The sequence below is a fragment of the Tachyglossus aculeatus genome, chromosome 5 (genome assembly GCF_015852505.1).
Source record: "Tachyglossus aculeatus isolate mTacAcu1 chromosome 5, mTacAcu1.pri, whole genome shotgun sequence".
Taxonomy (NCBI): Eukaryota; Metazoa; Chordata; class Mammalia; order Monotremata; family Tachyglossidae; genus Tachyglossus; species Tachyglossus aculeatus.
In genome coordinates this window covers 60,656,524-60,670,740 of record NC_052070.1, presented here as the reverse complement: position 1 = coordinate 60,670,740, position 14,217 = coordinate 60,656,524, and the positions used below count along the sequence as shown (strand labels likewise).

The 14,217-nt window shown below is 44.8% G+C and overlaps 1 protein-coding gene across 1 annotated transcript in view; it reads right to left on the bottom strand.

Moving 5' to 3' along the window:
• Positions 1–14,217, bottom strand: part of CFAP74 (cilia and flagella associated protein 74) — a 120,326-nt gene that overhangs the window by 73,525 nt on the left and 32,584 nt on the right. The window contains exons 12-16 of the mRNA XM_038746643.1: positions 12,901–13,074; positions 11,148–11,266; positions 8,762–8,828; positions 7,164–7,253; positions 2,335–2,508 (exon numbers count right to left, since the gene is read on the bottom strand). Coding sequence (XP_038602571.1) covers positions 2,335–2,508; positions 7,164–7,253; positions 8,762–8,828; positions 11,148–11,266; positions 12,901–13,074 — 624 coding nt within the window. The remainder of the gene's footprint in view (positions 1–2,334; positions 2,509–7,163; positions 7,254–8,761; positions 8,829–11,147; positions 11,267–12,900; positions 13,075–14,217) is intronic.

Below are 14,217 nucleotides of genomic sequence, written 5' to 3'. Positions count from 1 at the left end.
GCTGTGTGACCTTGGGCAAATCACTTCAATTCTCTGTGCTTCAGTTACCTCACCTGCAAAATGGGGATTAAGACTGTGAGGCCCATGCGGAACGGGGACTGTGTCCAACCTGATTTGCTTGTATCCAACCCAGCACTTAGTATAGTGCTTGCTACCTAGTAACCGCTAAGCGCTGAGGTGTTAAGCGCTTACTATGTGGCAGGTACTGTAGTAAGCACTGGTGTAGATACAAGTTACACAGTTTAGACATATTCCAGGTCCCACAGGGATCTGTCTTAATCCCTATTTTTTTTTTTTACAGATGAGGTAACAGGCACAGAGAAGTGAAGTGACTTACCTAAGGTCACCCAGCAGATAAGTGGCACAGCCAGCATTAGAACCCAGGTTCTTCTGCCTCCCAGGCTCTTCTGCATTTGGCTCTTTACTTCTTTAAGCTCTTTGCTACTCACCCCAGCCCACAGCATTTCTGTACTCATAATAATAATAATAATAATGATAGCATTTATTAAGCACTTACTATGTGCCAAGCACTGTTCTAAGCACTGGGGGGATACAAAGTAATCAGGTTGTCCCACTTGAGGCTCACAGTCTTAATCCCCATTTTACAGATGAGGGAACTGAGGCCCAGAGAAGTGAAATGACTTGCCCAAAGTCACACAGCTGACAATTGGTGGGGCCGGGATTTGAACCCATGACCTCTGACTCCAAAGCCCATGCTCTTTCCACTGAGCCACGCTGATACTCATCCTTACACCTTACTATTTCCCCTACATGTAATACATTTTAATTTCTGCTTCTCCCATAGAATGCAAGCTCCCTGTGAGGAGGGACCGTGCCTACCAACTCTACTGTATTGTAGTTTCGCAAGTGCTTAGAACAATGCTCCACACATGAGTGACACTCAATAAATACCAATCAATCATACTTATTGAGCGCTTACTGTGTGTACAACACTGTTCTAAGCAATTGGAAAGTACAATTCGACAACAGATAGAGACAATCCCTACAAAACAATGGGCTCACAATCTAGAAGGGGAAGACAGACAACAAAACAATAACACCAATAACATCAAAATAAATAGAATTATAGCTATATACACATCATTAATAAAATAAACAGAATAATAAATATGCACAAATATACACAAGTGCTGTGGGGTGGAGAAGGGGGTAGAGCAGAGGGAGGGAGTAAGGGCGATGGGGAGGGGAGGAAGAGCAGAGGAAAAGGGGGGCTCAGTCTGGGAAGGCCTCCTGGAGGAGGTGTGCCCTCAGTAGGGCTTTGAAGCGGGGGTGGGGGAAGAGAGCTAGTTTGGCAGATGTGAGGAGGGAGGGCATTCCAGGCCAGAGGTGGGATGTGGACAAGGGTCGACGGCAGGACAGGCGAGAACAAGGCACTTGTACATATCTATTCTATTTATTTTATTTTGTTAGTGTGTTTGGTTTTGTTCTCTGTCTCCCCCTTTTAGACTGTGAGCCCACTGTTGGGTAGGGACCGTCTCTATATGTTGCCAACTTGTACTTCCCAAGCGCTTAGTACAGTGCTCTGCACACAGTAAGCGCTCAATAAATACGATTGATGATGATGATGATGATGATGATGATGATTGGATACTTGTGGGTTCAGTTAGCATGTGGGTCCTAAAATGACAGGCCAACAGAGAGACCAACAGACAATGACTCTCCCCAACTTCAAAGCCTTATTGAAGGCACATCTCCTCCAAGAGGTTTTCCCTGATTAAGCCCTCCTTTTCCCTTCTCTCACTCCCTTCTGCATAGACCAGACTTGCTCCCTTATGTACCTATCTGTAATTTAATTTACAGTCAAGTCTGTCTCCCCCTCTAGACTGCAATCTCACTGTGGGCAGGGAATGTGTCTGTGCATTGTCCAATAGTACACTCCCAAATGCTTAATATAGTGCTCTACGCGCAGTAAGTGCCCAATAAATATGACTGACTGACCTTTGCTGATGAATCCATATGTGCCCGCTGCTAATTGTTAATAATAATAATTGGGGTATTTGTTAAGTGCTTACTCTGAGCCAGGCACTGTAATAAGAGCTGGAGTAGATACAAGATAATCAAGGTAATTGGGTTGGATACAGTCCCTGCCCCACAAAGGCTCATAGTCTCAATCTCCATTTTACAGATGAGGAAACTGAGACCCGGAGAAGTGACTTGCCCAAGATCATACAGCAGATGAGTGGCAGAGCTGGAATGAGAACCCAGATCCTTCTGACTCTCAGGCCTGTGCTCTATCCACCAGGCCACACTGTTTCTCCTAATTGTTAGCTTTTTGCTTCTTAAACGCCAGATTGGGAAACCGAGTGGACTCACCGTTGTCCCAGTGGAGGACTTGGCTGCTGTCAGGTGGGAAGCACTGAGACCTGGTGATGTGAGGAGCCGGAATCTCGTCCCCAAGGCCCCCTGGTTCATCAGGGTGATGGTCCGGGAAATTGTCTCCCCCACCACATGCGTGCCAAAGTCAATGAGCTCTTTATCCAGTGCCAGCTGGAAGGAGAAAAACCATAATTACCGCTGTCCCCGATTGGCAGCATGTCGATTCAATGAATGGACAGCTACCATTTCAAGCAGAAGACTCCAAAAGTCCTTCTTACCACTTGAAAGACAATGTCAAATCAGGACACCAATTAGGAACCCTTTTCTATCTTGGATGTTAAAGCCAAATCCTTCGAACCACCAAGTCTCGTTTCAGGGAGCAATTTCCTTTCCAGCCTCAACGAACCAATCCTGGAAATAGTAACCCATTGGCGCTGCTTAAACAAATGCTCGCTCTCTAGACTGTGAGCTCATTGTGGGCAGGGAACACGTCTACCTACTCTGTTGCATTGTACTCTCTCAAGTACTTAGTACGGTGCTCAGCACAGAGTAACTACTCAATAAATACCATTGATCAACTGATTGATTTACTGAATGACTTCAAGGGAGGAAGAACCGGCTCCCAAAGCCAAAGACTGAAGCTTCGGCTAGGCTTTGCCACTCCTTCTGGAAAGGGCATAGGATCATCCTCTGGGGACCGAGGGAGTTCACTGCATTGCAAGGTATTTGTTAAGCACTTACTATGCACCAGACACTGTACTAAGCACTGGGGTAGATACAAGGTAATGGGATTGGACACAGTCCCTGTCCCACATGGGGCTCTCAGTCTTAATCCCCATTTTACAGTTGAGGAAACTGAGGCACAGAGAAATAAAGTGACTTGTCCAAGGTCACAGAGTGGACAAGTGGCGGAGCTGGGATTAGAAGTCAGGTCCTCTGGCTCCCAGGCTTGTGCTCTTTCCACTAGGCTTCTCGGGCCTCCTTCTGGCTGCGTAATTCCTACTTCTTTTCAACAATCTCTTTTCTTACAATATGGCCACACTTTCAAGCTTTTTGGTTTAAGCTCCTTTAGATCTAGAAAATCATTTCTAGGCCACATCATTGGCCAAAATGGTACACATCGAGGGAGCACTGGGGGCAATGCACTGTGTGAAATGCTTGCTCTAGTTTAAATAAATCTTTTTTTATGGTATTTGTTAAGCACTTACTATGCATCGAACACTGTTCTAAGTGCTGGGGTAATAATAATAATAATAATAATGGCATTTATTAAGCACTTACTATGTGCAAAACACTGTACTAAGCACTGGGGAGGTTACAAGGTGATCAGGTGGTCCCATGCGGGGGGCTCACAGTCTTAATCCCCATTTTACATATGTGGTAACTGGGCCCAGAGAAGTGAAGTGACTTGCCCAAAGTCACACAGCTGACAATTGGTGGAGCCGGGATTTGAATCCATGACCTCTGACTCCAAAGGGGTAGGTACATGTTAATTAGGTTGGACACAGTCCCTGTCCCACATGAGGCTCATAGATCAAGTAAAAGGGAGAACAGGAGAACTGAGGAACAGAGAAGTTAAGTGACTTGCCCAAGGTCATACAGCAAGCAATTGGCAGAGCCAGGATAAGGACCCAGGTCCTCTAACTCCCAGGCCTGCGCTCTTTCCACTAGGCCAGGCTGCTTCCCAATTCTAGCTTGTCTTAGAACAGTGCTCTGCACATAACCACCCAATAATACCATTGATGGAGATTTTATCCAGGCTTCAGGATTTTCTAGAACTTTATCCTACTCAGCACTTGGATTTCACTTAGACCCTTTCGTTCTTTTGAATTTCAAGCACTGTCATCATCAATCAATCATAATAATTGAGCACTTACTGTGTGCAGAGCATTATATTAAGCGCTAGGGAGAGAACAATATAACAGAGTAGGTAGACATTCCCTGACCACAATGAGCTTAAAAATCTAGATGGGGAAACAGACATCACTATAAATTATAGATATGTACATAAGTGTTCTGGGGCAAATAAAGGGCACAAATCCAAATGCAAGGGTGATGCAGAAGGGGGTGGGAGAAGAGGAAATGAGGGATTAGCTGGGGAAGGCCTCCTGGAGGAGATGGGATTTCAATAAGGTTTTGCAGGTGGGGAGATTGATCATCTGGATGATATAAAGGGGGAGGGAGCTGCAGGCTACAGGCAGAATGTGGGGGAGGGGGAGGGGTGAGATAGATGAGATAGCGGTACAGTGTGTTGGTTGTCTTTGGAGGAGCCAAGTGTGTCAATGGATTATGCTATTCAAAAAGGCTACCTTGTACCTGGTGAAAACTACCCTATTTTTCTCATTATGCCAAGATGCAATTCTGTAAAAGTACTATGAAACATGGTGGCTCTATGTCTCGCTTGCTCTTTAATACATTAACAGGTGCCTGTCTGTGTCCTCTGAAGAACAAGTACATTTCAGGATCAACTGATAACAGAGTATCGTAAAATAAATAGATGTAGTAAGCAGCTGCTACCCAGGTGAGGTAGGATGGTAGTTATTAGTCCCACATGGGGCTTGCAGTCCAAATAGAAGGGAGGACAGAAATTGAATCCCCATTTTACAGATGAGGAAACAAGTACAGAGAAGTGACTTTTCCAGTGTCACCCAGCAGGCAGGTGGTGGATCCAGGAATAGAACCCAGCTCTCTTGCCTCTCAGACTGGTACTCTTTGCACAAGACCTCAGAGAAGATTGATGAGGATGTTGACCATCTTCATCGTGGAGGCCAATTTATCACTCAATCAATAAATGGTATTTATTGAGCGCTTACTACAGGCAGAGCACTGGACTAGGTGCTTGGGAGAGTACAGTGCAACAGAGTTGGTAGGCATGTTCCCTGTCCACAACAAGCTTACAGTCTTGGCTATGATAGGAATGAGGAAGCAGGCCTGATGGAAGCAAGTTGGGGTGGAGGTAGTATTTGTCTGGGCAGGAGGCAGAGCAGTCGGGCTTGACCAAAGCAGTCACCTAGAATACTGTGGTCCCTTGGAAAGCTTCCTTGGAGGTGGCAACTTCATTCAATCGTATTTATTTGTGCAGGGCACTGTACTAAGCACTTGGGAGAATACATTGCAACAAAGACCAGACACATACCCAGCCCACAACCAGCTTGCCAAATGAGATTTTCCTTGGAGGGAACTTGAAGTTCAATATTAGCGAAAAAGGCACTGCTGGGATTGCTAGGGTGGCAGGAGAACTTCAGATCACACAGCAATAAAGTTCTCCCAATGAGGGAATCTGGCCCTCGCTCAAATAGGCAGGGATGGCATTATAAGATGGCCCTGCAAAGAATGGGCCATGGGTTCTTTTACTCCACAGATGGCTCCCCAAGAATTGGGGATGCTTTAAGGGGCACCGGTTGGGAAGTTGGCACTGATTTGTCCACTCCCCTGGAAACTGCCTTCTAAGTCTTGTGTGAATTCCAGTCATGGGCACTCCAGCAAACCTACCAGAAATCCAGGTTGGGCTACTTACTATGCTCTGAACTACAATAATAATGCATTTAGTAATGCAAAATGAGATCCAAGCCAGTCTTCCTAGGGATTAAAAGCCAGAGCAGCTATCAGAAATTTTCCTTCTCGTGGGGCACAGGGACATTTTAGCAATAGCATATAGAAACGAGCCTTCCCTGCCTAAGCCCTCATTTCCTCTTCTCCCACTCCCTTGCCTTTGGATTTACACCCTCTTTTTACCCCTCCCTCAGCCCCACAGCACTCAAATACGTACCCATAGTTTATTTGTGTATATTAATTGTCTGTCTCCCCGTCTAGACTGTAAGCTTGTTTTTTTTATGGCATTTATTAAGCGCTTACTATGTGCAAAGCACTGTTCTAAGCGCTGGGGAGGTTACAAGGTGATCAGGTTGTCCCACGGGGGGCTCACAATCTTAATCCCCATTTTACAGATGAGGTAACTGAGGCACAGAGAAGTTAAGTGACTTGCCCAAAGTCACACAGCTGACAATTGGCAGAGCCGGAATTCGAACCCATGAACTCTGACTCCAAAACCGGCTCTTTCCACTGAGCCACGCTGCTTGTTGTGGGCCGGGAACATGTCTACCAACTCTGTTATAGTGTATACTCCCAAGAGCTTAGTACAGTGCTCTGCACACAGTAAGCACTCTATAAATACGATTGATCGATTGAGTTCCCAAATTAGAGTGCAAACTCCATGTGGCCAGCTTCCCTTGCACTTTTTCAAAGGCTCAATACAGTGAATTGCACAAAATGGAAGCTCAGCAGATAACTAGTCTAATTACAAAGGAATCAGTACAGAGGGTGAGTTGAAACTGTATGGATGAGGAAGAGGGAAGAATTTGGGGAAGTTGATTAACATAATGGAAAGCCAAATATAGGCTGCTTAGGTCTTTGAAAACTGCACTCTGAATTTTATTTCTCTACAACTTTAAGCTTCCCTGAACTATTTTCCATTGGGATGATTTATAAAAGTAAGACATTCAAGGGGTGGGAGGCAATCGAACAACTTTACATATAAACTGTAGGGGGAAGGAGAGTGAGAGCCAGGGAATGCCTCTGCCAATCCTGTTGTATCGTATTCTCCCAAGCATTTAGTACAGTGCTGTGCACACAGTAAGTGCTCATTAAATATCACTGATGATGGTAGGTGGGGATCAGCCTTCCTGGATTTGGAGACCTGAGAAATTGCTGCAGAACGCCACATATCCTCTAAGTAGTTTCCTTTTAGTTTTGAAATTCTAGCATGGAATCTATTTGATTTGGGGCTCTCCCAACTCAAAATATTTCAAGGAAAATATCTAACTTACCACACATTTCTTTGTGGTACATTTCAGTGGGATGGAAAAAGCACCCGTCTGAGCCAGAAACTTAATGTCTCCTTCAAGATCTTTATTTATCTTAAAAAAAATTAAGGGGAGGGAAGAATTTAAATGTCATAAAAAATTCAGGTCATAACATAATTCCCCATTTCTGAGGTAGATACAAGAAAAGTCGATGGCTCCCACAAGGCGATCATAGTCCAAGAAGGAAGAACAGGTATTTTATTTCCATTTTACAGATGAGAAAACTGAGTCACAGATCAGTTAAATGACTTGTCCATGGTCACACCCAGGCCAGTGGCAGAGCTAAGTCTAAAACCAGGGTCTCCTGACTGCTAATCCCAGACTTCTTCCATTAGGTCACACGAGGGACATTGGGATGAATGCTCTCTATGCATTTATGGAGAAGCAGCATGGCTCAGTGGAAAAAGCAGGAGCTGGGAGTCAAAGGACGTGGGTTCTAATCCCGACTCCGCCACTTGTCTGCCGTGTAACTTTGGGCAAGCCACTTAACTTCTCTGTGCCTCATTGACCTCATCTGTAAAATGGTGATTAAGACTGTGAGCCCCACGTGAGACAACCTGATTACTTTGTATCTACCCCAGCATTTAGAACAGTACTTAGCACACAATAAGCACTTAATAAATACCATTATTATTACTAATGCAATCTTTGGTCCCAGCTGAGAATTTTGGTTTGGTATGGAGGAAAGCGTTAAGCACAGGCCCTCCAATAATCATACTTTGAATGCTGTTGGTGCTATTTAAGCTTCTCCTGGGACCCCCAAACCTGAAGATCTTAAGGACAGAATAGACACTCTCCTGTCTTGGATGGGTTAATTAGTCACCTGCCTGCCTCAGAGGCAGGGGAGTTGGCCCGATGAATACCTTTAAGCTGGTTGGGGGCAGGAAATGTGTCTATTTCTGTACTGTACTCTCCCAAGAGCTTAGTATGTGCTCTGCACACAGTAAGTACTCAATAAATATGATTGAATGAATGAATGGAATCCTTCCAGCCTTGGTTTAGGAAAGTACCACCAAAGCCCCTGTTCAATTCCCCGGAGATACTCTTCCACTCTTAACTGGACACTGATTTTCCCACCATTCTCTGCAAAAGAAGGCAAAAACCAGAAAAGAGCAACACCACCCGATCAGGCTATAAATTGAGTCCACCTCAATTACGATTCTCTTCCCGGGAGCAGGAAAACACCGAGGAGCAGTGTGGCCTAATGAAAAGAGCACAGGCCTGGGAGCCAGAGGACCTGGGTTCTAATTCTGGCTCCACCACTGCCTGCTGGGTGACGTTGGGCAAGTCACTTCACTTCTCTGTGCGTCAGTTACCTCAACTGTAAAATGGGGATTAAGGCTGTGAGTTCCATGTGGATCATGGACTGTGTCCAACCTGATCTGTTTGTATCTACCCCAGTGCTTAGTACAGTGCCTGGCACATAATAAGTGCTTAACTATTGTACTCTCACAAGCACTTAGAAAAGTGCTCTGTATATAGTAAGCTCTCACTAAATACCATGGATTGATTAACAAATACCATAAAAAAGGATAAATAGGTTAATTACCGAAGACACGTACCATCGGCTTAAAAGTGACTACCACTTTGCACGACATTCCAGCTGACATGGAGCCAGGAGGATCCAAGCTGTAATCACAATAACATTCAGCTTATAATTAGAGGCATTGAAGGAAGCACAAGTTCCCTAGTTCCCTGCATCAGGAAATAGCTTTTTCTTTGTGGAACGAGAGACTAGAGGTTCTTGAGCCAACTTGGCGAATATCCGCTCTCCAGGGTGAATTCAAATCAAAGAAATACTAATTCCTGGCCACAATTTCCCTTCCAATCCTTCCCCCAAGACACATAGAGGTGGTAAAGACCCATTTATGCTCAGGTCCTATTGTTACCCTAGGCCATGGGAAATTTGCAAGGCAGCAGTGAAAATGAAAACGGCAACAACAAGCTAACATGGATGTTAGCAAAATCAACTCATGATTTTGGGATGGAGACATCCACATTAAACCTATATTGAAAAGTCATTAGCTTAGTATTCCCCATGGCAGAAAAATTACCACATAATAATAATAATAATAGTTATAACAGTACTTAAGTGCTTACTATATGCCAAGTACTGTTCTAAGCACTAGGATAAATACAAGCTAGTCAGATTCGTCACAGTTGGACACAGGATGCATTTGAAAAGCCTTACTCTTACCCTTTGCACTTATTCACTCAATCATATTTACTGAGTGCTTACAGTGTGCAGAGCACTGAACTAAGTGCTTGGAAAGTACAACTCAGCAATAAAGAGAGACAATCCCTGCCCACACTGGGCTTACAGTCTAGAAGAGGGGAGACAGACATCAAAACAAGTAAACAGGCATCAATATAAATAAATAGAACTATAGATATGAATGTATATATATTTATTGGTGTTTGCATTTGTCATATTTACTTCTTTATTCTTCCTCCTACTTCCCCTATTGTTTTTCTTTTCATTATGGCATTTGTTAAGCTCTTACTGTGTGTCAAGTTCTGTTCTAAGTACTGGGGTAGATACTAGTTTAATCGGGTCGGACAAAGTCCCTGACCCACATGGGGCTCACAGTCTAAGTAGGAGGGAGAATAAGTATTGAATCCCATTTTTACAGCTGAGGAAACTGAGGCACAGAGGAGTTAAGTGACTTGCTCAAGGCCACATAGCAGACAACTGGCAGAGCCGAGAATGGAACCCAGGTCTTCTGACTCACAGGTCTGTGTTCTTTCCCGTAGGCCACACTGCTTTCCCGTTTTTCACTATTTGTAGAAAGTACTGCTGTCTGGCTGTCTCCTCCGTTAGAATGTAAGCACCTGTGGGTATGGAATGTGTGTCTTGTTGTTGATGTACTCTTTCAAGTGCCCAGCCCAGTGCTTTGTACTTTGAGTACTCAATAGGTAATCAATCATCATGGCATACTGGGTAGAACACGGGTTTGGGAGTCAGAGGGTCATGGGTTCTAATCCCGGCTCTGCCACTTGTCTGCTGTGTGACCTTGGGCAAGTCACTTCACTTCTCTGGGCCTCAGTGACCTCATCTGTAAAATGGGGATTAAGACTGTGAGCCTCATGTGGGACAGGGACTGTTTCCAACTGGATCTGCATGTATCCACCCCAGCGCTTAGTACAGTGCCTGGCACATAGTTAAGTGCTTAACAAATACTATTATTATTATCATTATTATTATTAGGAGTGGTTAGCAATGCTGAAGGGCCCATCTTAAGCAGTAGATGCTGAATTGCTGTTAGGAACTGTGCCTACTGACTTGCATATATTGTACTTAACACAGTGCTCTGCATACAGTAAATGCTTAATAAATACCACTGATGAGGTTAATGATGATGATAGTTAATGACAGACCCCACCTCTGGCTGCCAGCTCTCAGGGACAAAGGACACTGGGGAGCCAGGGAGAAGGGAGGGGAGGAGGAAGAGGTGAAGGAAGGGGAGGAGGAAGGGAGAGGAAGATGAGGGGGGAGAAGTAAGGGAGGAAGAAAGGGAGAGAAAAGGGGGAGAAGGAAGGGAGGACGGAGGGGGGAGAAAGAATGGGGAAGAGGAGGAGAAGGAAGAGAAGAAGAGGAAGGTGAGAAGGGAGGGGAGGAGGAAGAGGTGAAAGGGGAGAAAGAAGAAGAAAAAAGAAAGGAAGAAGGAAGGGGAGAGGAAGAAGGGGGAGAAGTAAGGGAGGAAGGAAGGGAGAGAATGGGGAAAAGGAGAAGGAAGAGAAGAAAAGGAAGGAAGGAGGAAGGGGGAAAAGGAAATAAGGACAGGAAAGCATTTTATGCTAAAATATTCTGTTTGGGATATTTCCCCCAAGTTTAAACACTAGCGTAAAAGACGGAGTGCCACCCAGCTTTAGCACTGTCAGACTCACAGTGTGAAGGAAGGGAAATGTTACCCTCCCAAGCTGCGGGGGTGGTGGCTGTTTACTTACTGAATGTCGATGAAATCTTTGAGATGCTCCCCAACTCCCACTATCTTGCAGTAGTTGACACTGTAGGATGCATTTATTAATGTCATCTTCTTCTTGTAGGTTTTACCAACATCAAAGTCCTGGAAACACAAAAGACAAAATCACTCTCCCAGAGGCATTAGGAAGCGGTTCTAGAGATTTGGGACCCGACGAAGCCAAATCCATTTAAGTGGTTTAATTCCTTCCAGGGTGACATTTCCCCCGCATCCCACCCCTCTCAGCAGTCACTCTTGATAACGAATGCAGGCCCTGCTCAGCCCGGCTAAACACAGGCCTCTCCATGGCTCAGACTCATGGCTGCCTTCATTAAAGGCAAATGAATCAACTGCACGGTTGCCAAGAAAAGCAAAGAAAAGGAGATTGACTACAACATGTCAGTCCCTTGGGGAAATCCCTGCTGTGAAAACGCTACAGTGTGTGGAAGACCGGAGGATGGGAGCCAGCAAATTGGAATCCTAGCAGGAACATCCCTGGCTTCCTGACCTAAAAAAGGGGTTCTGGGAAACAGAAATGAACCAGCTGGGGTAGAAGTATAAAGACCACTGGACTTGAGTCACTGTAGTTTAAAGTACATCTCATTTGAGCAGGATCTCCAGAAACCAGCACCCAGAATACGAATCTGCAAACCACTGGCTAAACTTGTGCAGAATAGAACTAAACCTTTCTAAATGCTGCTTAATACTCAAGACATTAATTATGCACTTATTATGACCTAAGTGCTGGGGTAGATACAAGACAAACAGACCTGACCAAATCTCTGTCCCTCATGAGGTTCAGAGTCCAAAAGAGTGGGAGAGCAGTTATCTTACTCCCATTTTACAGGTGAGGAAATTGAAGTACAGAGAGGTTAGTTGACTTGCCCAAGGTCACACAGCAGGCCAGTGGCAGAGCTGCAACTGGAACTCATGCTTCCTTTCCACTAGACCATGCTGCCTCCTTATTGATCCATTATCTACTTAAAATAGGTCATTTTAAGCCTCCTACCTGAAGATTTTTCAACTTTACTGGTCCCAGATACACATGGAGGGAAAAGAGCTCCCCTCCTCTGCCACTTTGTTCAATGGGTTTGAAGGGGTTTTGGGGTTTTTTTTGTTCTTTAGAAGAAAATATAAACCGTTTCCTGGGAAACTATTGGTCTCAGTGACAGGATCTTGGCTCAATACATCAATGGAATTTATTGAGCATTTACTGTGTGAAGACCTCTGTACTAAGCGCTGGGGAGAGAACAATGGCGTAGTGGATAGAGCACGGGCCTGGGACTCAGAAAATCATGGGCTCTAATCCCAGCTCTGCCACGTGTCTTTTCTGTGGCCCTGGGCAAGTCCCTTCACTTCTCTGAAACTTTCCCTCATCTGTTCAATGGGGATTGAGATTGTGAACCGCAAGTGGGATGGGAACTATATCCAACACAATTTGCTTGTATCCACCCTAGCGCTTACTACAGTGTCTGACACATAGTAAATGTGCAATTAATGAAATAATTATTATTTTAATTATTACAACAGAAGACAAAATCTCTGACTTCAAGGAACTTATGAGATCTTGCAAAGATGGTAAACTGGCTTGGTTCATATTTCACTATAAGACTCCTTTTTTTTTTTACAGAGACATCTAAAGTGAACATCTTACAGGAGGTGAGGTCCTAGAAGATCCATAGAGTTCATTTTCCATCTGCTCCTCTGAACAGTGTCCAGAGTCTAACGAGACAACCCACCTTAAAGTGAATGAGGTCTGGCTTGCTATAGAAGGGGCAGCCCTTAAATTCATGTCCGGACACAACTTGTTTGCGAATGATTCCGGCTCGGAGCTTCTCCAGGGTGTGAGCCAAGATATCCTTGTCCATCTGAGTCCCACCCACAGGCTTTCGATCCACCTCATCCTTTGGGACCTGGGGGCATAAAGAAAAAAAAAATCCACTTCCAAGTATTAAGAGCTAACAGTGGCTGTGATTTCTCTGTCACCAATCTCAGTGATAAGAAGGAGAGGGAAACGGAAATGAAGAGGAACTCTTGGGTGCGAGCGATGTCACATTTGTGGGGTTTTTACTTTTACCAAATGAGGAGCATGAATTACAGAGGCACCAAACTCCCGTGGGACACAGATGTATGGAAACGGAGAAAAAAGGCAGGTCAGGAAATTTCCAGCCCATGACATTACTGTGACATTACTTCAACCCTAGAGGGCTACAGGGAGGAAAATTTCTCAAAAAGGACAATAAAAATAAATGTTCTATTAGTCTAGATTTGCATGGGGAATTATGAGAACAAGAGCTGTCGAGTCCAGCTGCCAAGGGTCCTTCCCAGGTACTGGAGTAAAGCAAGACTGGCCAGGGGACCATGTGTCAGCCCTGTCCTGTCTCCTTCCCCTATGGATCCCTTCAACTGAGCCTCGTACTTGGTTTCAGCTTTTCATTCTGCATCATTCATTCACTCAATCGTATTTATCGAGCACTTACTGGGTGCACAGCACTATACTAAGCTCTTGGGAGAGTATGAAACAACAATAAGCAAACACATTCCCTATCCACAAGCATACAGTCTAGACCCAGCTTAGGATCCAGTCTCCAGGATCAGGAAGCAATCCAGGAATGGGTCTGGAAAGTGAGACAGTTGGTGCCACCCCTTGGGGATCAGAGACTGCCCTAGTCTTGTCATTTCAGTTTTGCATTTTGAGGGACCCAGTCCTCTGAGAATCCTCAAATGCCCCAATAAACTTGCATGAGTCAGCAGCAACTGTGTGTTTACACAGAAGGGCGGAATTGGATCTTTCGCATCTTAAAGAGACAACAAGGCGTAATTACAGTCATCCTTCATCTGTACAAAAATGGAATTATACCTTATGCACAAGAAAAGTGGCTTTTCTGCACAACTTTACAACACGACATTCGACCTCCATGCAAGCCAAGTCAACCGTGAGCACCACTTAAAATCAGCCTCGCTCACTATACCCTTGCCCGAAGGGTATAGTGATCTGATCTCTCCCTGCTGTGAGATCAGATTGGTAGTAGAACATAAGGCACAAGCAGTGCCCT